Genomic DNA, 22442 nt, shown 5'->3' with positions numbered 1-22442 from the left:
ATTCTAACGAGAAACGAAATAAGTAAAATTTCTCCATCATATAAATGTAACCAATAGAAATGGTATACCATCCGGCAATATGATTTGACTCCGACCCAACAACAAATCTTGAACCTGAAAACAGGACGACGAAGATTCAACAACAGACAACTGTAAGCAAGAACAGAAATCCTTCGACCGTCTGACTATAAAAACAAAGTTTGGGAGTTCCAAAACACCTCCGATCAAGTAGAGACATGTGAGACCAATATATGATATGACACCTAAAACAAATGAAGACGGACAATGACCCGACCACCGGAAATAACGACTCTCCAAGAAAACAACTCCGGTTCTTTCTTTTAATGTGTTGCTGATGTCCATATGATCAAACCCATGAGAGCCTGAACCGATTTAAACCAGCTGGTTCAAACACCTGAGCCAGCTACCCCCGACAACAATGAACCCTACAACAGGACTCGAACATAACATGACGCCTGACCTGACCTGGACCGGACCCGACTTGACTGGATTATTGCCTCGCTGAGGAATGCTTCTGCAATTGATAGAATAATACAATTCTAAGCATCAATAACACCGTCCACATTCCAAACATGAAATTATGGATTTGTGAAATGTGCATCACCTCTAGCCGAAGTTGAATCCACCAGATGGGACTGTTGGAACGTCATTCCCTACAAAGTTGAACGCAGCTGGAGCAGCGTCACCTGGTGGCATTGTCTCATCATCGTCCTCCAACCAATATGTCTCAAGCATCTTTACTGCCTTCTCATAAATCTCTGTGTTGTCATGACTCTGTAGACTTTCAATTTTCTCTAACCCATCAGCATCTTCAATCGCCTGAGCATAGAGATTCACACCCCCAGTAGTCCCCAGGTTCTTCTCGGCTTCACCAACCTTCAAAATGTTCTCCAGGCCCTCTAAACAGACTGTAACAATTCTAGGATCTGGGCAGACAAGAAGATCACAGAGTGGCTTGATACACCCTTGACTAACTAGAAACCTGTCAGCGAGAAGACAAATTCAATCAGCAGATAAGAAAGCTTCATGCCTTATATAGAAAAGTTAACAAGATTCTCTTCATACTTTATCTGTTCATGAGAACCGCCAGAAGTAGCATTTGAGATCGCCCATGCAGCCTCTTTCTTTATATCAAACTCAGCATTTTGAAGCAGATTAACAAGAGGACCGATTATATTTGCCTCAACTACAGCCTGTTTAATCCAAAAAGTAATTGGTAACATCAGTACCTCGGATGGAAAACTTAACAGAAACTCTAAATCAAGTTCTAAGTTTCATGATTCCACGAATGTAAATATATAAAGAAATTAGAAAAGCTTTGCATTACCCGGATCTGATCCTTGTTTCCGGCTGTGATGTTTGAAATAGTCCAGCAAGCTTCCTTCTTGATGCTCTTTTTGTAATTGTTAGTCAAAAGGTTCAGCAGGCAAGGAAGAGCTTGATGTTGGATGATAACCTAGGAAGAAACAACAGCTCATTAATTCCAAATGCAGAAGCAGAAATGTTACAACGGCAAATGGAAAATCTGTCTGTTATTCAAGTACAACTGTTCTCTCTTTAGCTCCATTTCATTTGTCTAGAGAGCAAAGATGTTCACCATTCTCTATAGGGGCAACCAAAAATAAGGGATTATATGCTGTTCCACATATCATCTAAAAACATCTACATGGGAAAACAAGGCAACTAAAAAGCCAAAGAGCAAACAATACCTGAGTTTGCATATCATCTCCAGTAACAATATTTCCAACCGTGCGGAGAGCAGGAATGAGAACAGAAGGGGATGGGTGCCTGGAACAATGCTTAGGAAGGTCAGAATTTTCAGAACATAACAATAAGGGAAGAAATACGAACAGGGAACTGTAAGCACCCACATTAAAAGCTCAACAAGCCGGGGGCACACTCCAGATTCAATAACAGCTTGGATTTTGTCATTTGTACCATCAGAAAGATAAGAAAGAGCCCAACAAGCATCAGTCAAGACTTCTTCATCGTTTGAATGAATCAAACGCGCAAGAGCTGGAAGGGCAGGCTTAACCTGAAACAAAAATAAAAATTGAAAAACTCAAACAGCCATTCTTGGTATGGACACAACCTGAATTGACTTCCCTACAATATGACCTATGTTGCCAACATATTACAATAGACTGTACCAAAGCCATATAACACCTAAGTGACTAAGTTCAGAATCTTTCAAGTTAAACATAACTAAGAAACCTTAACCTGATCAAATGGAGGCTGTGGTTTGCCCCTGCAAAAATTTGACAGTGTCCAAGTTGCATTTCTCAGCATAGAGAGCTTTGCATTCTCATTAAGCTGCGAAAGCAATGGAAGCAAAGCCCCATTACCAAGTACAAGATCACGGCATCTAGGGGAATCACCAGCAACATTTCCCAATGCCCAAACAGCCTGCAAGTTAAAGAAGGCAAAGGAAGTGAATAAATGACGGTCAACATCTACAGTAAATAAATATAAACTAGAAAAGAGCAACAAAATAAACCTAACAACTTGGAGCAAACCCTCAACTGATCTTCCCAATGTTTTACCTGCTCACGAACATCATCACTCGGAGAACTAAGCAGTTTCACAAATATCGGAACAGCTCCATGATCAATTACCACCTTTGTATTATCAGATGTCCCAGAAGCAATGTTTGTAAGAGCCCAAGCAGCCTCAAACTGCAGAAAATTGTATGCAAAATTTTTTAGCATAGACATAAATAAGACGGTAATCAATAACTGAAACATTAACTAGCAAGTAACATACCTGAAGTTGTGGAAAATCCTCCCTCATTAGAAACTCAACAAAGCGAGGAACGACACCCGCTTGTATGACTTCCTCAATCGGAGGGCTACGTTCTAGCGTGTAGGGGAATATAACAATCAATAGGTACGCACAGTCTAATGTATGAAAGAAAGAAAAAATTGTACAGCCACAAACGTCTACTAACCAATTGAAAGCAACTTCCTAAACTGAGTTGTTGCCTCAAGCTGCAAACTGCCCTCATCACCCCAAACACCAGAAACCATGGATGGTAAATGCTCTAGCTGTATCAAAAAATATTCAACCACTATTAGTATTATCTCCAACAAGACGTCAAACCTACCAAAAGTTAAACCATAATTAACATGTTCTACAGGAACAAAAATAGGAGCATAGATTTTCCTTTCATTTGAAACTCTAGAACGTACCATAAAGTTTTTGTGTGGAATTGCATGAATCATTAATCAGCAACAAACACGACAAATAACCTCAACACAGTTCAGTAACTTCAAAATCTAAACATCTTGGAACCCTAAACAATATCTAAAACTAAGGCAAGGCTTAACTAAACAGCAACAAGTCGTGCTGCTAAAGTCTACTAAATAGAAAACACTCCATCCTCGAATGAAAAAAAACAACTACAGTAAAGCGAGTAATCAGCATGCATCTAACAACCGCTCAAAGGATTAAAACTATTTCCGCACCGATCACGAGCTCAATGATCTCATGATCGCCTACCCACAACTCCTAAGTCTGATGAACTCTCCAAAGAATCAAACCTAAAACCGACAGTTACTCGGCAATAAATTTCAATCGTATGCACTAAAATTAGCTTCCATTTCAGCTAAACGCCTGAATTAAAATTGAATGTATTTGATAAACACAGTAACCAATTAATCAATCCAAATCCAATAGAACACAAAGTGACCAAAAGCGTTCATTCATCTTAATCAGTAAAATCCCAATTTAACAAACCCTACAAATCAATTCGATCAAACCCCCAAATCAGCCAAAAATCAAACATTAGGTTTCACCTTCTTATCCAGACCGGAGGAGTGAAGACTGGAGGGAAACTGCTGAGGTTGAAGCCCCTCGCGGCGCTTCTTCTGGAGGCTCTCTTCTCTACGGTTCTTCCTGATCTCCACCATATTGTCCTCCCTCCGACGCCGTCCCTCCTCCGCGTCCACAGCCACCTTGTACCTGTTCCGGCGGACCTCCGCCCTCGCGTTCGGCCTCAACGACATCGTTTCAATTCAAATCAAGAATCGGAAACCCTAGGAGAGAGAGATAGGGTTTTAGCGAACAGAGGAGAGAGAGAGAGAGAGAGAGAGAGAGAGAGAGAGAGAGCGTGGGAGTGGGTTTGCGTTTGTGTGGTTTTTTTGAAGTGAGAGAATGATGGGGAAATAGAGACCATTTTTATAGCGTTAGTGGAAGAGTGCGAGGGTGTTGGGATTTTAGGCTCGGATCGGCACGTAATTACGGAGATTGCCACTCTGTTTGAATTTGAAGATGAGGGAAAAAGTGTTACTTTCTTTGGTCTTGGTTCGATTGTCCGATGATGGCCAATTGTGGTTTTTTACTTTCAAAACTGGACCCAAACCGGTTCATTGAGAGCTTTATTGTTTGACCCAACCCTAGTAAAGTGTCTCGAAATTGTCTGTCGGCTGGTTATTAAAGTCGATTGATCACGGATGTTACACCACGTGTTTTTATATAAGTTGTAAAAAAAATTATTTTTTAAGTTATTAACTTTTTAACACACATATCTCACCATTTGTATAATGACACGTGATGTATCATCCTATATACCGATCACAATGAAAAATTTCTCGTTAATGTGAATCAGTCGGATTGATGATGCTGGTTGATTGGCCAGTGATACGAACTGATTTATAGGTGTAAAGTCAAGTTGATCGGTTCTTGTTCGTCATGAAAGTTTTAGTGACTTTTGAGTTATTGATAAACGGCTGCACATGTCTTTTATGATTCCCTTAAACTTATTTCAAATGTACATACGCTGCGACAAGTATGAGTAAAACAATGACAGTAATATAATGCAAAAATGTATGCGCTCACTAAATTTACGTGACAGCAAAATGTAATCCAAAGTATATAGAAAAAAATTAATTATTGAAGATAATTTTAGAAACCCAAAATGAGTATGACAAACTGAGGTGTTTGACTTTCCTTGAAATTTCTTATAAGGTCAGAATTGTTTTATAGGAAAAAAGATTTAATATTTTAAAAATAATAAAAATCACTTCTTTTTTTCTTAATAGGAAGAAAAATAGACTTCATGGGCTTCTCTAAACCGAAGTTTATCGGTCCCGCCAACATGCCCAGTAAAAAAGAAGGCCCTAAAGAAGCCCATAGGATTATAAAGTAAACAGTGCGGTAATTAAACGATTGATAAACTTCGCTATTGTTAAATTTCACTATATTGTGCTTTTTTTTAATGGGAGTTTTATCGAAAAGCCAACGGTACTATTTATTTTAACGAAAAATTATATTTTTACACTAAAAGGTCAATACTGGTACTATTTACTTTACCCTTTATTTTGTCCTTATCATTAAAACTCAAAATTTTCAGGAATTTTCTTTTTTTTTAATTTCACTGTGTCGTGCTTCTCCAAAACTCTACTCAAGCTTTCAGATTTATTGTGATAGCTTTCAGACTACATGGATTGAAGCTCTAGTTATAATTTTTTTAATGATATTGTTGTGCTTGTTCTTCAAAGAAATATGAGCGTTTAGAAACGAAATTTAACTGTACACAAAACCACTCTTATGAAATTATGAGCCTAATAAATATACTTCTTCACAATGGCCTCGCACAAGATTTCCTTCTAAATTTTTTATCATTTGATTTTTTTTTTTTTAAATGTCTTTCTGTTCTTGATGAAATTTTACTGGTTGATTTATGCTCACTCTTGATATCAACTCATTCCGATTCTAAGAAAAGGTGAAGATTTGCAAAGAGCTTGTAACTCAAATAGTTAAACAGTATTACTCATGCATCTGAATTCTAGGTCGATTTCTCTTTTCCCCAGTATTGTTTGTATCAACAAAAAAGAAATGAGATATAGGACAAGTAATAAAATATGTCAGCCATAACGATTGCTCTCGAACTCGTCAAACCTAAAATCACTCAATTATAATTGGAGGAAAATATCACGAGTGAATCTAGCACCACTAGATTTTGTAGAGTCTAATAGGATCATAACATTTGAGGTTGGTGCAAATAGGGACATGATAACGAATGTAAGACACGAGTTGGGGATTGGAAGGGGGGGTCCAAGTAAAGCAACTTTGCCAAAATTAAGAGAATTGTTGATTGAAATCCAGTGTTTGTCCCACCTCTATCTCGAATCCAAACACACCAAAATACAACCACCCCACCAGATGATTCCATTTATATGGTTTTCATAGAACCAAATGCAACCTCACAACAACACCACACTTGTTCCAAACAAATACCGCTATTGGATTGAACCGTTCAAGAGACAGAGATGGGTGTTGGAGAAAGAGATTGTGTGTGTGGTTGGCTAGTGGAATAGGCTAATGGAAACCGCATGATTTAAATTGAATGATCCAAATTGCTGAATCTATGAGCTTCAGAATATAAGATCCGGAGAGGATCTTAATCTGCCTAACTACTGTGGGACTTGGAATTTTAGTCTTTTAGACAAATAAAATCCCTAGAATTTCGTCTAAAAGTAAAGATACCTTGTTGAATGATAGAATTTAGAGTAAAGTACAAAAAACTACCTCAACTATTTATGTCATGACACTTTCATACCTTATCTTTTAAAATTGACAATGTCATACCTCATCTTACGAATTTGTGCCAATGTCAGACCTCCGTCAGTTTTTCTGTTAAATGCTGACATGGGCAGAGATGGGAACCATTTTTTATTAAAAAATTAAAAAATAAAATAAAAAACAAAAAAAGAAAACAAAAAACCCATCAACCCGTGTCCCTTTTCCCCAAAAACCCAAATCCCCTTATCTGAGTTATCTCCCACCCAACCCTTTCTCTCTCCCATCTTTTTCTCTCTATCTCTCTCTCTCGCCTCTCTCTTTATTTTCTCTCCTTGCAACCTGCATCCCTAAAATCACAAAACCCAGAAATCCTTCCCACCCGTCCCCCCAACCTTCTTCTCTGATCCCACCGACGACAACCCTACCTCTGTCGTCGACTCTAGTGATGACATCCATGACCCCCAATCGCCCCCAAACCCTAACTCTAGCCACAACCTCCACAACAACATTCCCTTCTCCTCCTTGCCCTCGAAGTCTGCCCCTCCGGCGATTTGCGAGAGAAAAACAAAACAATAACAACAACAATAATCCCAATAGAAAAACTCTTCGTTTTTCCCAGAAAATTCTGATATTTTTAGAGAAAATCAGAGGAGGCGCGAGAAACAGAGAGAGAGTTATGATCTGAGAGTCGCTCTCTTTGGTCTGAGTTTCCGATAAATTGTTTATATAGGCGGGTCGGATGAGGAGGAGAGAGTGGAGGTGAAGTCCATGGTGATGGGTTATAAGAGGGCGAAACCTCTGCACAATTTCAACTTGTTGTGGTATTTGAAATGGGGGAACCAGAAGCACCTGTGGTGCTAGAAGGAGAGCTATGACGCCAGCGGGAGTGGCAGGGAAGGGTCTGGGGTTAATCGGCCATCGTCGGCTTAGAGGATTGAGAGCTCGCCGGCGGTGATGACTCGGGTGGGAATGGTTTCTGGGTTTTGGGATTTTAGGGATGCAGGTTGCAAGGAGAGAAAAGAGAGAGAGACGAGAGAGAGAGGAGAGAGAGGGTTGGGTTGGGGACTCAGAGAAGGGGATCTGGCTTTTTGGGGAGGGGGGACACGGGTTGATGGGTTTTTTTTGGTTTATTGTTTATTGTTTTTTTTGGTTATTTTTTTAATTTTTTTAATATTTAATTATTTAATTATTTTTTAATAAAAAATGGGTCCCGTTTCTGGCCACGTCAATATTTAATAGAAAAAGTAACAGAAAAACTGACGGATGTCTGAAATTGGCACAAATTCGTAAGATGAGGTATGACATTGTCAATTTTAAAAGATGAGGTATGAAAGTGTCATGACACTAATAGTTGAGGTAGTTTTTTGTACTTTACCCTAGAATTTAAATGCAACACAATCTTGCCCTATGTGTCCGTCACTCTCCTCGCATGTCCAATCCCTATCCTTGCACAATGTTGACCTATGTGTCCATCACTCACACGTCCAATCCCTATCCTCACGCGACCAACTATTATGTACGGATGCAAGGGAATGACGTTGTATACACTTGGCTCTTGTAAGCAAATTTATTTCCCTTATGTTTTTTTTTATGAACAGTAGCTTGTTTAATTATCAATCTATTTCAAATGACCTGACATAGAAAACCACAAGCTGGTGCCTTAGTGGTAAATGATGGATCCTTTGACCTAAAAACTAGAGGTCTCAGGTTCGAAACCAGCTGCTGGTGTGGAAGCTATACTTGTGGCTAGGAAAAGGCTGAAATGTCTTTGTAAGTCTTCCCGAACCCCGAAAATAATAGATAATTGTAACTTGCCACCAATTGTTTCCCCTTAAAGAAAAAATGACCTAACATGCAAGTTGACAAGTCATTTTTCACATGGATGTAAGGTCTTGATGTCAATCTTTGCGATAGCCTTATGCCCAGACGTCTGTATCGAATTCCAAACACAACATAACAAGACCAAAGAGGCAAACGTAGTAGTAAAGCCCCTTATGCGTATGGTCATACAATGTATGTTGTGCGTATGACATCGCATTGTGCGTGTGATTGGACAACCATGAGTCCAAAATGCCGCACGAAAAAAATTACTTGTCATTCTTTTGTAGATTACCTCCTTGATGAAAATGAAATGGCCATAAGGGCTTTGACAATTGTAAACGTCTAAAATCATCGCATTATTTAGTGCGTATCAAATTGTAGATTGTCAGAAGAAGAGTAATCGATAAAATTTGATCCGCATCAAAATGCATAAACAATAAATTAAATTAGAAAAAGAGACCAACAAAAGAAACAAAAGCAAATAAAAATTATTACTAAGAGCACCAACAAACAAACACGTCACCACCAACAAACTGGATTTAACCTACACCAGCCTAATCAAATCACCCCCAATCACATCTTAATCTGGGAAATTAAGGAATAAAAAATGTTCAAATTCAAGTCCAGATTGAAAACGAAAATTAAAATAAAATACAATTGGGTGAGATATTTTAAACAACACGTTACTTCACATGATCGGGTACATCGCGCTAGCAGCGAGACGTGCTGCGCTTGGCTGTGCTAGCGTTACCTCTCGAAGAGCCGACACGTTGCTTCTTGTTCGCCGTTGGATTCATGTTGCTGAAGTCGAATCCCATCATCCCATATCCACCGACCATATCGTTGAACATCCCCTGGAGATCTTCGAAAATGTTCCCCTAAAATAATCAAAATCGTAATTTTTTTTGTCAGATGATTGATTTGTTAAATTAAATATTAGATTAACGAGTTGACGGAATTCGAATTCAAGCAATGGTGCAAGGACAACACACCCCTCTTCATCACTCCACCACCCCTAGGTATAACTTGTTTGGATGTATTTTTAAAATGACTGAAAGCGTTTTTAATAAAAATATTTTCAAAATAAATCTTTAATAAAAATAAAAATAAATCTTGAAATATTACTTAAAAAGTATTTCCTGAAATACGTACATAACTATTGCTTCTTCTAAAAAAAACACTTACAGTACTTTTAAAATCCAAAAACATTTTTTCAAAAAACACATTCTAACAATTTTAAAAACATATACAAATGATCATCTTTGAGAGCCACTTGCATCAAAATTGTAATTAAACACCCCGAAATTTTTGTTTTCAATCAACTGACATTACCATAATACCCCTTGACAAATGCGTAAAGGATAGTTTATTCCTAAAATTACAACATTATCCTTACCTCGTCTTTCACATTGTTCATCATGGACAGCATTTCGTCCATGAAATCGCAAAATTCCTGCCAACAAATTCACATAAATTCAGGGACATAAAAGGAAACCAAAAAAAAGTGACGTAATTTTTTTCTTTTTCTTTTCTTTTCTTTTTACCGCGCATTCCGTACGGTGAAATATTTTTAACGCACCTGGTCTTCCTCTTCAAGGGGGTCGTAGAACCCGGCGTCGTACATTGATCGCTTCGTCTGATCTGAGAGAACTGCGGACAACCAAAACGGCATCGTTAGCGCGAAAAAAGAGCAATTCAAAGGTTACTAGGCTTTTAACTAACGACGTCGTTACGAACGAAAAGTGGCAAAGTTACCGGAGTAGGCCTCTTGGATTTGCTGAAACCGCCGGTTGGCTTCTCCCGCCGCCGTCTGGTTTCGCGCCCTATCCGGATGCCATTTCTTCAAATTAAAAAAAACCAAAAAATTCATAAAATTACCATGATTTCACAAAAATTCAGCTTTTCTAATAAAGAGAAACGACGTCGTATGGATTTGCAGAAAACAGAGAACGATGCATTTTGAGGAGGGGGAATTACCAGAGCGAGCTTGCGATAGGCGGCGCGGATATCAGAGAAGGAGGCGTCCCTGCGAATCCCAAGGACGGCGTAGTAGGAAGATCCGCCGTTGGATCCTCCTTCCTTATCCATCGCTCCACAAACCCAACAACAATAAATAATCAAAAATCGAAAAATAGAAAGTAAAATTCAAAAAAAAAAAAAAAACAGAGCCTGCGAAGGAGCTTCGAGAACAGCAAGCTTCTCTCTCAGACCATGGCGGCAAAAGGAGAATTGTGTGTGTGTGTGTGTGTGTGAGAGCCTTTCGGAGAGAGGAAGAAGAAGAGGAGGCTCTCTGCGTTTCTCTCGGTTTTTTTTAGTGGCGACTTTTGTTTGGAGACGGACAAAATATCTTGGTTACAGATACGGCGGGGAACGTTCGAGAATTTCTTTCCGTACCTGCAAACTGGCTCCGTTTGCCAGGTGGCTAGATATTTTCTTTTGGAATATTCATAAGGGCCTGAAGTTAAGTTGAATTACGGCCCTCTGCCATTGGGCTTTTTTAATAAAAACGCATAACAAATAAAGATACGATTAATTCTTAGATTTTTCGGTAATCGGTAGACGGAAGAGTACATCACGTGTTAATATGTAAATAGTGAGATATGTGTGTTAAAAAATTAATAATTTGAAAAATAAAATTTTCTACCATTCATATTAAAACACGTAATATACCATTTGTATTCCTGTCGCAATGAAAAATTTCTCGTTCAACAGACTATTTGCACATCACGTGACGTCGTTAGTCTGATTCACTTATTGTCTGTTTGCTTTTACATTTCTCTTGGGCATCTACTTGTGCTAGCATCTAAAATCCACTTACATTGATTCTATAATAAGCTATTGACATTGTGCACCACGTGGCGCTGTAGCTCGGTTTATTAATGTCTGTTTGCTTTTGCGCCTTACTTCTGCATTTACATAGTTGGCATCTTGAATTAGGAAAACATTTTTGCTTATTACCATTTAATATGATATATGCTTACTATTCTATTTATCATCATTAGATGAGTTTAAATTTTAAAATTTGTGTAGTGGATAAGCACAAATCTTAAAATTCAAACTTATCTAATGTTGATAAATAGGATGGTGAACATACACCATATAAATGATGGTGAGCAAAAATGCACTCTTGAATTAGTGTCGTCCCGCTTACTTTAACAAACTAGCATGCACCACGTGGCGTTGCAACCATCAAAGTAACAACTAAGTAAGATACATAGAAGTAGTAATTTTTATACTGTATTTCTTTTCAGAAGCCAAATTTTCATTTCGATACTAAGTACAATATATGTACAATATGATCAATTAACTGCAGGAAAGTAACATGTACAATATGATCAATATGATCAATTAACTGCAGGAAAGTAACATGTACAATATGATCAATTATTAACTGCAGGAAAGTAACATGTACAATATGATCAACCAACTGCAGGAAAGTAAAACCAGTGAATTACTTATGACTTGTTTGAAAAGTGCTTTTAGACAATTGAAATCGCTTTTAGGGAAAATGTTTTTAAACTAATCTTTAGTAAAAATGCAAGTTAATTATGAAAAAACACTTGAAGTGCACTAGTTATATACTTCTTGCAGGAGGCACTTCAAGTGCTTTTAAAATCCAAAAATATTTTTTTAAAAAGTGTTTTCAGTCGTTTAAAAGCACTTGTCAAACGAGCCCTAAGCTTAACACATCCAGGACTAGGAGAAGATTTTTACCCCTTTTACTTCTAGGTACTTGCCTTGATTATCCAGCTAGCAAATAGTAATTAACAAACTAAACCAGAGAAGATGAAACTGCATGTCTTCTAGTAGTTCAGATACACAGGAGGACGCCTTGCCATTCTTTTAGCAGCCACATCCCTCCTAACCGAAACCGACCCCTTAATGGCGGCACGAAGCTTGCGCCAGCTTGCCCTGGGTTTCCGTCTAGTCCCTGCGCTACCGAAGCAGAAGCCGCCTGCTTGTCCCCATGTTGGGTTTGTAGGGGAACAAGTTGCTGCTTGAAATTGGAAAGGGTTTTCTGTGCCTAAAAGTCCAGTTGGGACAATTGGCGCCTCAAAACCACCGAGAGGCGACCAACTGCTTTCTCCGTTGCACATAATGTAGTTAAGATCCTCCATCGAAAAGCTGCTGCTTCGGAGTTGTATTGGCTGGCTAGGTTGTTCCACAGAAACCATTAGCTGATTGCTGCTACCTTCTGCTTGGTAGGGACATGAGGTTGAAGTTGATGCATGGTTGGAACCTAGTTGTTTCGGGAGTTCATCTGTGAAAAAATACTTGGTTTTTAGTTACTTGGAAAAGCACAATAGTAAGGCAAAACATGCTATAATGTTAAGATTTCAAAGAGACGACCAACAGACAATACTAATCAACAACGATATTGTCCCTGCGTCTGGATTTTATCTTATCTGGTTTCCGATGTGGGATGTTACATTCTTCATCATATAATACCATTTACATAACGTAACATTTTACCTTGATGTGTTAACTGAAATTCACTTTGCCGCAGGTCAGGGTTTGGACAAGTGAATGAATCAGCTTGTAGAACTGGCAAAGGCTTCGAAAGGCCAAACATAGTCGAAGCATCAACGGGCTCCAAATCTCTTACATTTCGATAAGCCTGCTGCTTCAAAGCTTCCACCAGCATCTGCAAACAGGATTGGGGAGCTCATCATTTTCTTAGCACTAATGAATATTTTAAATTTTGATGATTTAATCTATCAGTCACGCATCAACTCTTTGTCTTCGGAACCAAGCAACTGACAAATGAAGGAAGATCAAGAATACGCGTACCTTCTGATGCGCGTCGAGTTCATCCAAAGAACAGAACTGGCCATTGAGTATTGCCCCTTCAAGCCCGTGGATGGAATTGAACAGGAGACTTTCGTCCTGCTCAGCTCTGTGGTAGGCATAGAACTTATGATCATCCAACTTACAGGCCATAGCATGCTGTACGATTCTTTCCCATATCTTGTTCGAGATCCCACGCAAAACCTACATTTCCGCAGCAGAAAATTAGACATACATATTAAACTACGGGTATAAACTACTCTAGGCACCCAACTTGGCAGACGAAATGATTTTCTTACATTTCGTAGCGAGGATGCATCTTTCATGTACGACTGCAGGAAGTCCTCCACGGTGCTGATTCCATTCTCGTGGAGTCTCTTATGAAGGGCACCGTCTTTTGATATCTTTTCCAGGCGCCATATTTCGTCCTTTGGGTGTGGGGGGTGGTGTTTCTTATACACTGAATCATCATTTTCTATGTCAGTTCCATTTAGTTCAATGCCAAAACAGTTCACAATTTAGGAAAGATCAAGATTAGTGAGTTAAGGATTGTCTTTATAAACTTACATTCTCCGCGGTGATCTTTAACCACAAACGGTTCACTTGTAGCTTCCCTAATCCGAACTTCACTCCGAGCTTTGGCAACAACTCGAGCTGCTAGTCTGAACTTTCGGCATCTTATCCAGCTTGAGTTGTCGGTAAACATGACATCACCGAGAGAACCAACTCCCTCTTTCAGTGTAACATGTCTGTCACCCGTCACCAATGGCCTTTTGCCTTCCCTTTCGCGCACAATGTATGTGTTGAGTTCTTTTTCGGTCCAATCGTCTTGATCATCTGACCCAAACTCACCATTCAGCACAAAAAGTTCAACCTTTAGTGAAGATAGGGGACCGGAATGGACTATAGCACCAGTACTGGCATCAACCAGTTCAATTTGAAGAGGCTCGCGGTTCTCTGCTTCCACTCTACTGCCTGTGAATATGGTAGTTGGCAGCTTGTTGATAAAACGCAACTGCAAGCCGCTTCCTCCAGATGTACTCCCACTTTCGTTTGAGGGCCTGTGACAAAATTAACAACAAATCCAATATGAATCTTACAAGAAACAATTTGTGCAGTATGAATGTAGCATCGATACGCTGCGTGTTCATCGGAATATATCAGTAATTGGAAGCTTTGGTGACTAAAAGCTAACCTTGGAGATGCCATGAAGAAGGGAAGAATATGGCCCTCCAACTCATCTCGCACCTATATACGACAAAGATACATGAACAATGAACTCAAGAGACCTCACAAAAAAAAGATTTCGAACAAATTTGCGTAACATATGCTCCTGCATAAGTTCTAAATGGCAAAAACCTCGTTTAAACGGTCAAACATATGTTTTTGTTTTCTATTACAAGAGGGCTAATGAAAAAACCTAACCTAACAGTCAATCCTAGCTTTTTTGCAGCAGTTACTTAAACCGTCGTCCTAATCGAAGGCAATAAACTTCCGAAAACAAAGCACAGTAAGCCTAATAAAACATGGTAACCATGATTACTGCAAACGGTTCAATATTTAACTTCTGAGTACAAACTAAATGATGTGTCACCAATAGGAATAAGCACGCTTATCAATGTTTACATAATAAACGAATTATCAACTTCCATATTCTTTAATTTTCAAAACTTTATCTCCAAATTTAGTTATCCTAGCATTAACCCTTAACTTCTATATTGCTGCGTAACACACAAAAACTATCACTATAAAGATTTCTTAAGTCTCAAGCTTAAGCTTAGATTCATTCGTATGGACAAGAACGGAGATTCGAACTTACTATTCTTCGAAAGAAGCGCTCCAACTCGCCATTCAGTCTGGCATCCCTCATCGCATCCCTAACAACACTGCACAACAAACATCATAAAACCCTAAAGTCGAAAAAACCAACTCAATCAACCGGAAAAGCACTAAACTTATACTCAAAACTGAACTACCTACTTGGCAAAAGTAGGTCTCCTTTTCGATTCGTCACCCTCGCCACGAAAGTGCCTGTTGAAGTTCATCACGCCCGAAAACAGCAGCTAGCAGCAAGTTGGGTTTAGTTTCTAAAAAAGCACGTAAGATTTCGAATTAAACGCAAGGAATCAACAAACTGCTCAGTGGTCCTTTAAATACAAAATCTTGGATTCACCTATCGAAGACAGAAGGTACAAGGAAGGTTCGTAGTACTAAAGACAGACACGCTATACCTTGAAAGTCAAGCTACGATTAGCTCATGCTTTAAACTAACAAAATCCCAAAATTTGGATTAAGTTATTAATACTTTTAGATTATAACAACGTTGCATTAGCTTTTATAGGATTGAACGATGACTGTCTGTAGTTTTTTTGTCTCACTTTTTATGAAAAGCAGAAAAGAACACATATTTTCAAGATTTTCAGGCGTTGGAATTTCAGATGGATAACTAATCGGACGCGTCATGATTGAAAAGTACTGAAAAATACACAGTATATTCCAAGAGATACGGGACAGAGAGTGAGAGCGCTATGTTTGTTGTGTGTGACTGGATTAAGAGAGAGAGAGAGAGAGAGAGAGAGAGAGAGACCACGTGGATAGAGACTAAACAAATTAAGAACAAAGCGTGTGAACTGTAGATGATATGAAGGGTGCTAGAAGATGCAGAAATACAAATTTTTCCATGAATACGCGTTCCCATTTCTCTGAAATTTGACCTGAACTTAAATTTCAATTTCCATGCAAAACCCAGTGGCAAGAATTACACTGATCTAATAACATGTCAATACGCTACGTTATTCAAATATATTTGACTGACTTCTCAAAACCATATCTAATAACTTGAAAATATAATTACCTGCAGGCCTGCAGCTTCCACTAAATTTAGTGTGTCACGATCTTAGCTGTCCACCTGTAAAGGGTTGACTTGTATTGTGAATATAAAGGGGTTCTCTCTCCTCGTTCCACAAATTTTTTTCTTCTTTCTCGCTACAAAGATGAAATCTTAAACGTTTAAACGGGGAAAAAAAGAGGAGAAAAATCTTTGTCCAAGTAAGAGACCGTTGAACTTGAAACTTGAAAGTTTGTTCACTTGATTGACTTGTAGTTGGTGGAGATTGCATAATGCAGGTTCTGCGAAATTTTCTGGGAATCCAATTTTCCGGGAAAATTCTAGGAACCTCTATGGAGGTGGAGCTGGAGACTTGCGATTCCCCAAGTCGTCCCCGGACCCAGGAAGATTTTTTTATCTAGTGTTCTGAGTTCTGATGCAATCAAAGCATCAATTTTGACCAACCATATTTTAATCTACATGTTTAAGCTCCTAATCACAAAATGTTACACTGATTTAATACTTGAAGAATCAAATTTATAATTAAGTTCGTCAAATATAACAACAAATATGAGTTTAATTAAGTTAGTTAGAACAATGTGATTGTACCATCTGCACTTGTTTTTAAATTTATCTTGTCATAATTAGATGAATATCGTTATTGTTTGTCAAAAAAAGAAATCAAATACGACGAAGATTAGTATAGGGTTTATCATTTAATTATCAAAATTAATCAATGTTGTTAGCCAAAACTCAAAAAAAAAAAGGATACTGAAGAAAATAAGAAAATCATATCCCACTAAATTCATGCACAAAACACATCACGTAGATGCCTTAAAAATCCCAAATCGACATAAATAGCTTTAAAAAAAGGGATTTTGCAACCAAATTAAAAAAAGGAAGAAGCTTTTCTCGATTCGTACCAGTGCGAATTTTCCCACCAAATCAAAAACCCAGATACCAATTGCTACCAACAGCAATGGCGTCTCCTACGCCGTACGCACCAACCCTTTCGACCCTCTTGGCAGCCATTGACATGGGGACCAACTCCTTCAAGCTGCTCATAGTCCGAGCATACCCAGACGGCAAATTCTTCACCGTCGATCAATTTAAAGAGCCGGTGGTTCTCGGCCGCGACACCACATCATCATCAAACCCAACCCCTTTTGTCCTCTCCCATCATTCCCACCTCCTTGCTTTCGAATCCCTAAAAAAGTTTCAGAAAATCCTGAAATCCTACAAAATCGAAAAAACCAACGTCCGTTGCGTCGCCACCTCCGCCGTGCGCGAAGCCGTGAACAAAGCCGAGTTCTTGGAACGCGTGAGGGAGGAGGTGGGTTTGGAGGTTGATGTGCTGCCGGGTGAGGAGGAAGCTCGGCTGGTTTATCTGGGTATGCTGCAGTTTCTACCGATATATGAGAAATCGGTGCTGGGTGTGGATATCGGAGGTGGGTCTACTGAGTTCGTGATTGGGAAGGAAGGAAATGTCGTTTTTGGGGCTTCGTTGAAGCTGGGGCATGTGAATTTGACCCAAAAGTTTGGGGCCAGTGAAGGGAATGCTGAAATTATGAGGCAGCATATCAGGTCGGTGATTCAGGAATTTGGGCTGGTTGAAAAGATTCAATCTTGCGGCTTTGATGTGGTTGTGGGATCTTCCGGTACGATCAAGGCCGTTGAAAAGGCGGTCCGTTTCGGGTATGCCAATATGAGCAATATGCTGCAGGTAGGCAATTTGGTTTCTTTTGGGGATGGAAAGAGGGACTGGAAGTTGAGTAGAGGAGAGGTGAAGGGTGTTGTGGGGAGTTTGTGCAGCGGAGGAGAGGCGGAGAGGATTAGGAGGGAGAAGTTCTTTGAAAGGCGGTCGGAGTTTATGGTTGCTGGGGCAGTGCTTTTGGAGGAGATATTTGAGATGATTGGAATCGAGGAGATGGAGGTTTCTGGGTATGCATTAGCAGAAGGTGTTATTGCAGAGAGTTTGGCTAAGGGTAATGAGGGTTATGATTTGAATGCCAATCGAAAATGGTCTTCGATTGCGAGGCTTGCTATGAGGTTTAATGGCAAGAAGAGGATGCAAACTGCTGCACAATGTGCTGGTATTGCTAAGGTAATCAAAGTGAATTGAATTACTTGTTTTTTATTCCTTTCTAAAGTGCTTGTGAGATAAGCAGAAGCTGGTTCTGGATAATAGAGATCAGTTGAATGTAGAACTCAGTTATTTTTTTCGTATTGTAGAGATCATTCGAATGTAGTTGGAGATGAATTGTATTGCAATATCCAGTGTTTTGACTTTTGAGTTGATGTTTTTGCAGGAAATTTTTGAAGGTTTGAGAAAATGTGACGACCTTACTAACAATCAAGTTGCTGTCTCCCTAGATGACAAGGATCTTGAATATCTTGAAGCTGCATGCTTGCTTCACAACATTGGGATTTCCGTCGGGAAAAAGGGTTACCATAAGCATTCTTATTCTATTATCATGGTAATACTGTTCTCCAATTAATAATTCAATCAATACGCATTGAGAAAGTTTTATTTGCTATTATATAATCTTGATGAGCTACATCGCTTGTGTAGAATGGCGATCATCTTCATGGTTATAGTACCGAAGAGGTCAAGGTATGTCAAGTGTTTATTTGTGTGCTATGTCATGGTGCATACTCTGTATTCTGTATAGTGATGACCAATTGGTGAATCTGCAGCTGATAGCACTACTTGCAAAACACCACCGGAAGAAATTACCAAACGTTGATCATGTTTCCTTCAAGGAGTTGCCAGAGGAGGTATCATCTTATCTAAATATATAAAATATTGCGGGAACTTTAATTGTTTGTGCCATTATGTTTATTTGTGGATACTTCTAATTTGTCATCAGGGAAAAAAGAAATTCAAATTTCTGTGTGCAATTATCCGTACTTCTGTTGCACTCCAACAACATCAACGCATAGATTTCCAGCAACTGGAATTTTCACATTTTCACGAAGGTTTTAGACTGGTATTCTCCTCTCTGGTTTTCAGTTGAACTTTTTCTCATAAAGTAGGGTTCTTCTTCTTTGCATTTGTGGAATTTCGTTATAAAACAACATGCCTGGAGCATATCCTGTTCTATAAACATAGAAGTAGTATTTGTGTTTACTCTTGCAAATAAATATACCCATATTTGTATCTGCTTCAACTTCTTGTGGCCAAGGGAGAAAATAAAACATTAGGTGCCGTTATTGGATTCTTTCAATTGATGGTATGAAGCGCAATATTGATTTAAGAAGACAATTAGACTGGTGTGAATATTGTAATGGTAGGGACATCAAGATATCAATGCGTTCTAACTATCACATCCGCTTGCTCAGTCTGTAAGCTTTTCATTGGCTTTGTAATTTTCCTTGTAAAACAGAATGTGCGGAGAAGCTGGAAAATGTGATAGAGATTTTCATCGATCATAGATTATTGACTAGCTTAAACCTTGATGCTGGTTTAACAAAACCAATTATTTCTGGAGTCTGGCTAACTGTAGCATTGATCTTGCGGTTTTTCCAGACATGCAGTGGCGTAAAAGATCAAAATTCTCCACCTGACATAGTACGGAGTTTAGCTGAGGATATTGGAGATGAACTAAGGCAGGAGCTAGCACACTTTAAAATGGTAATTTTCTTAATCTTCCATTTATATTTAAAAATTTCTTATGGAACTGCATTGTCATCAAATTAATGATATGGACTTATTTTGTTGTCTTCAGGTCTTCCACAAAGAACTGTTCATTGTCGCTCCTTCAAGTGCTTCAGGATGATCTGAGAGAGAAAGATATATGCATTAGATCAAGAACCATGCTGTCTTTAGATCCATATAATCCATAGTTCAGCCTACACAAGGGCCATGCTGTCTCTAAACCGTAAAACCTCTTAATCCTTTTGCAATTGAGATTTAAACTTGATTAGTGATATGAACAGTTTATGCTGTAGAATTTTAGTGATCCGGTAGTAAACCACAGTTTTTGATTGAGGGAATGTACAGGCATTCAAGCCATGGAGGGAGGAAGGACAGTTATGTTGCCCAAGCGGAAGGATTGCTCTTATGAACCATCGCCAATTTGCCACATAGCTCGTGGGCTGAAATTTGGTGTCGATGCAGACTCAGTTTGGTGTCGTTCAACTGAAATTTGGTGTCAACCAAGTTACCTACTAACTCATTAAGCAATCTCATGAGTCATGAGTCAGTTTTGGCTTTCTGTTGTTTCCTCAAGCACAACAGTGTGATGAAAATTTTTGAGTGAATCTTTCTGATGTTGTAGTTCTGGAGGTCATTCAGATGTGATATATGTTGGGGATTTGGAATCGGGAACCATATCAGAGATCTAAAGCTGGCTTAAATATATGATATCTGTTTCTAAGACTAAAATTTATGCATTTAGCCGTCTCGGTGGAGAAATTCTTGAGTCCGGCTATGACCCCATCCATCCACCTAGTGTCACACACAAGAGTGGGACTCTCTTATATTTTGGTCTCACATGCCCTTGTGTTGGAGACTAACTTGTATAGCACGAATACGTCACCACAATAACATCCTGTGCCAATAATACAAAAATATGTATTAGTTTTTTTTTACATGTCATTGTATTGTTGGGACGTGATGCTACCATAATAAACTAGTGCATGGGATCCCCCATAATATGATTTATCATGGGCATCGAGTACTAAGTAGGGTCACTGATGGGCAATGTCCGACATTTTAAAGGGAATAATATTTGGCTACTCAAAGAAGGAGTAGGAGTTTCTACTCAAAATTGTTCGTTGTCAATTTATAGAATTCCGTTTTTATAATTAGAACCGTTCATATTATAAATCACTCTATAAAGATTCTCTCTTCGAAAAATCAATTAAAATTAAGGTCATTTAGTCAACAAACCGTCTATATATTTGCTAAAATAGATTAATTAAACGATCTTAGTTTTAATCATTTTTTACAGAGATAATTTTTACAGTGTGATTCATAATATGAATGGTTATGATCATGTAATTCGAAATTTCGAACATGAAAATTTTTGAGTAAGAGTTTCTGCTCATCTTTAAGTAATTAAGCATTGTTCTTTTTAAGGTCCTTTGTGTTGTTCCAAAGGCCGAACGTCATTAAATAGGGAAGTGAATAGCAAACCATAGTGGGTGAAATTAATAGGAACATGCCCATCCCACCCAAGTTCCAACCCAATTTGTGACAATAATCCATGAATTGGGTGAGGACGCAATAGGAGACATCTAGACATTAGGTACCTTTCAAGCTGAGTCCATGACATAATGTGGGACTTCAAGAGTTTCAATTCGGGATACTTTTTCGTTAAAATTGTAAATTTCACATTTGAAAATGGAAGTATCGCCTAATAATTTAAATCTCTCTTATTATCAATTGATTTTAGAATGAATGTTTGCAATCTAATATGGTATCAAAACAGATTATCTATGTGTTGAACTCAACGAGTCATGTCTAACATCATTTAAACCTAACACGTAAAAAAATATTACATACATCTAGTGACGTGGAGGAGTAAGTGTTGTTCTATCCATAGACTTTTAATAATTGAGCTCCGAACCAGACGAAATCTTAAAACCAGTGATAGACAAGTTTTTCTCTTGTGTATGTTATATTCTCTCTCCAATCCCACCTAAGTTGAAGGTATTCGATCGGATTATAATCCATCCATTTGCGTCCTTGTCCTTAGGTTATGGTGGCACTTTTGTTTTCTAATCTCCAATCATGAAACAATATACAATGCAGATTGAGTAGCAGGAAGTAGGAAGTAGTAGGGTTCATCACTATACATGAAATCCTTAGCATATATATTCCTAGTGCCTTTTATCTTTTCCCAGATTAAAAATAAAAACTAAAATTTTATGAACTGGTTTGGAAGTGCTTTTTTTTTTTTTTTTGGACAAAAGATATTATCTACATTAAAAGAAAGGGGTTGGACTTAACTTTACAATGGGCTATCAATAATGTGGTTCGAATTTGCCTTTGGCGAAAATCGAATATAAGATCTCTCCCTTACAAGTGAAAAGAATATCATTATTAAGTGACAGAAGTACTTTTAAAATAACTAAGAATATTTTTTATGAAAGTCTTTTTGAAATGAATTCTTAATATAAAATGCAAGTGAATTCTAAAAGCACATAAGAAACATTTCAAGCGCTTTTAAAACTCAAAAACAATTTTATTTAAAACACTTTTAGTCAGTTAAAAAACACTTTAAACGAGCTCTTATTCATTTTGTATTGAAATTAACGTATATATGTGGATAGTGACTAAGGTAGGGTACAACCCAACAAGATCATATTCGGATCCTTTTGGTAAGGATCTTAGAAATTCGTAAATCGTGTTCATTCATCGTATATTATGCGGTTAGTTTTTGTTAAATATTATTTATATTTATTTTTAAATAAAAATATTTAAAATAATTTTTAACCTATGAACGAACAAGATTCA

The 22442-nt window shown here is 38.2% G+C and overlaps 4 protein-coding genes across 6 annotated transcripts; 1 reads left to right on the top strand and 3 right to left on the bottom strand.

The window, feature by feature from the left end:
- Window positions 1-19: 19 nt before the first annotated feature.
- LOC137722587 (importin subunit alpha-2) lies at window positions 20-4207 on the bottom strand. The gene is made up of 11 exons (XM_068461628.2): window positions 3816-4207; window positions 2969-3065; window positions 2785-2876; window positions 2565-2696; window positions 2242-2427; window positions 1893-2056; window positions 1731-1809; window positions 1349-1477; window positions 1087-1214; window positions 626-1003; window positions 20-535 (listed from the first exon to the last, which is right to left on the bottom strand). The coding sequence occupies exons 1-10, from the start codon at window positions 4023-4025 to the stop codon at window positions 628-630; spliced, it is 1593 nt and encodes a 530-aa protein (XP_068317729.1). The 5' UTR covers window positions 4026-4207; the 3' UTR covers window positions 20-535; window positions 626-627.
- Window positions 4208-8832: 4625 nt separating this feature from the next.
- On the bottom strand, window positions 8833-10736 carry LOC137722586 (uncharacterized). Its single transcript, XM_068461627.2, has 5 exons — window positions 10342-10736; window positions 10120-10204; window positions 9944-10014; window positions 9761-9817; window positions 8833-9242 (listed from the first exon to the last, which is right to left on the bottom strand). The coding sequence occupies exons 1-5, from the start codon at window positions 10450-10452 to the stop codon at window positions 9075-9077; spliced, it is 492 nt and encodes a 163-aa protein (XP_068317728.2). The 5' UTR covers window positions 10453-10736; the 3' UTR covers window positions 8833-9074.
- A 1174-nt stretch (window positions 10737-11910) lies between these two features.
- LOC137722585 (calmodulin-binding protein 60 B) lies at window positions 11911-16242 on the bottom strand. 2 transcript variants are annotated; one of them, XM_088692978.1, is made up of 9 exons: window positions 16007-16242; window positions 15133-15239; window positions 14972-15038; window positions 14348-14400; window positions 13720-14213; window positions 13452-13612; window positions 13156-13356; window positions 12838-13009; window positions 11911-12625 (listed from the first exon to the last, which is right to left on the bottom strand). In XM_088692978.1, the coding sequence occupies exons 2-9, from the start codon at window positions 15195-15197 to the stop codon at window positions 12168-12170; spliced, it is 1671 nt and encodes a 556-aa protein (XP_088549104.1). In that variant the 5' UTR covers window positions 15198-15239; window positions 16007-16242; the 3' UTR covers window positions 11911-12167. The 2 variants fall into 2 exon arrangements, with proteins under 2 accessions (XP_088549104.1, XP_088549103.1); XM_088692977.1 differs by lacking the exon at window positions 16007-16242 and having other exon boundaries at window positions 15133-15537.
- Window positions 16243-16766: 524 nt separating this feature from the next.
- On the top strand, window positions 16767-20340 carry LOC137723117 (Ppx-GppA phosphatase). 2 transcript variants are annotated; one of them, XM_068462286.2, is made up of 8 exons: window positions 16767-18083; window positions 18289-18456; window positions 18552-18593; window positions 18677-18757; window positions 18850-18969; window positions 19509-19613; window positions 19708-19860; window positions 19983-20340. In XM_068462286.2, the coding sequence occupies exons 1-7, from the start codon at window positions 16959-16961 to the stop codon at window positions 19756-19758; spliced, it is 1692 nt and encodes a 563-aa protein (XP_068318387.2). In that variant the 5' UTR covers window positions 16767-16958; the 3' UTR covers window positions 19759-19860; window positions 19983-20340. The 2 variants fall into 2 exon arrangements, with proteins under 2 accessions (XP_068318387.2, XP_088549102.1); XM_088692976.1 differs by lacking the exon at window positions 19983-20340 and having other exon boundaries at window positions 18850-18958; window positions 19708-19929.
- The last annotated feature ends 2102 nt before the right edge of the window (window positions 20341-22442 follow it).

This window comes from Pyrus communis, chromosome 4 (genome assembly GCF_041283825.1).
Source record: "Pyrus communis isolate YQ-2024b chromosome 4, ASM4128382v1, whole genome shotgun sequence".
Lineage (NCBI taxonomy): Eukaryota > Viridiplantae > Streptophyta > Magnoliopsida > Rosales > Rosaceae > Pyrus > Pyrus communis.
The sequence above is the reverse complement of the archived record's forward strand: the minus strand, read 5'-3'. Positions and strand labels throughout refer to the sequence as shown.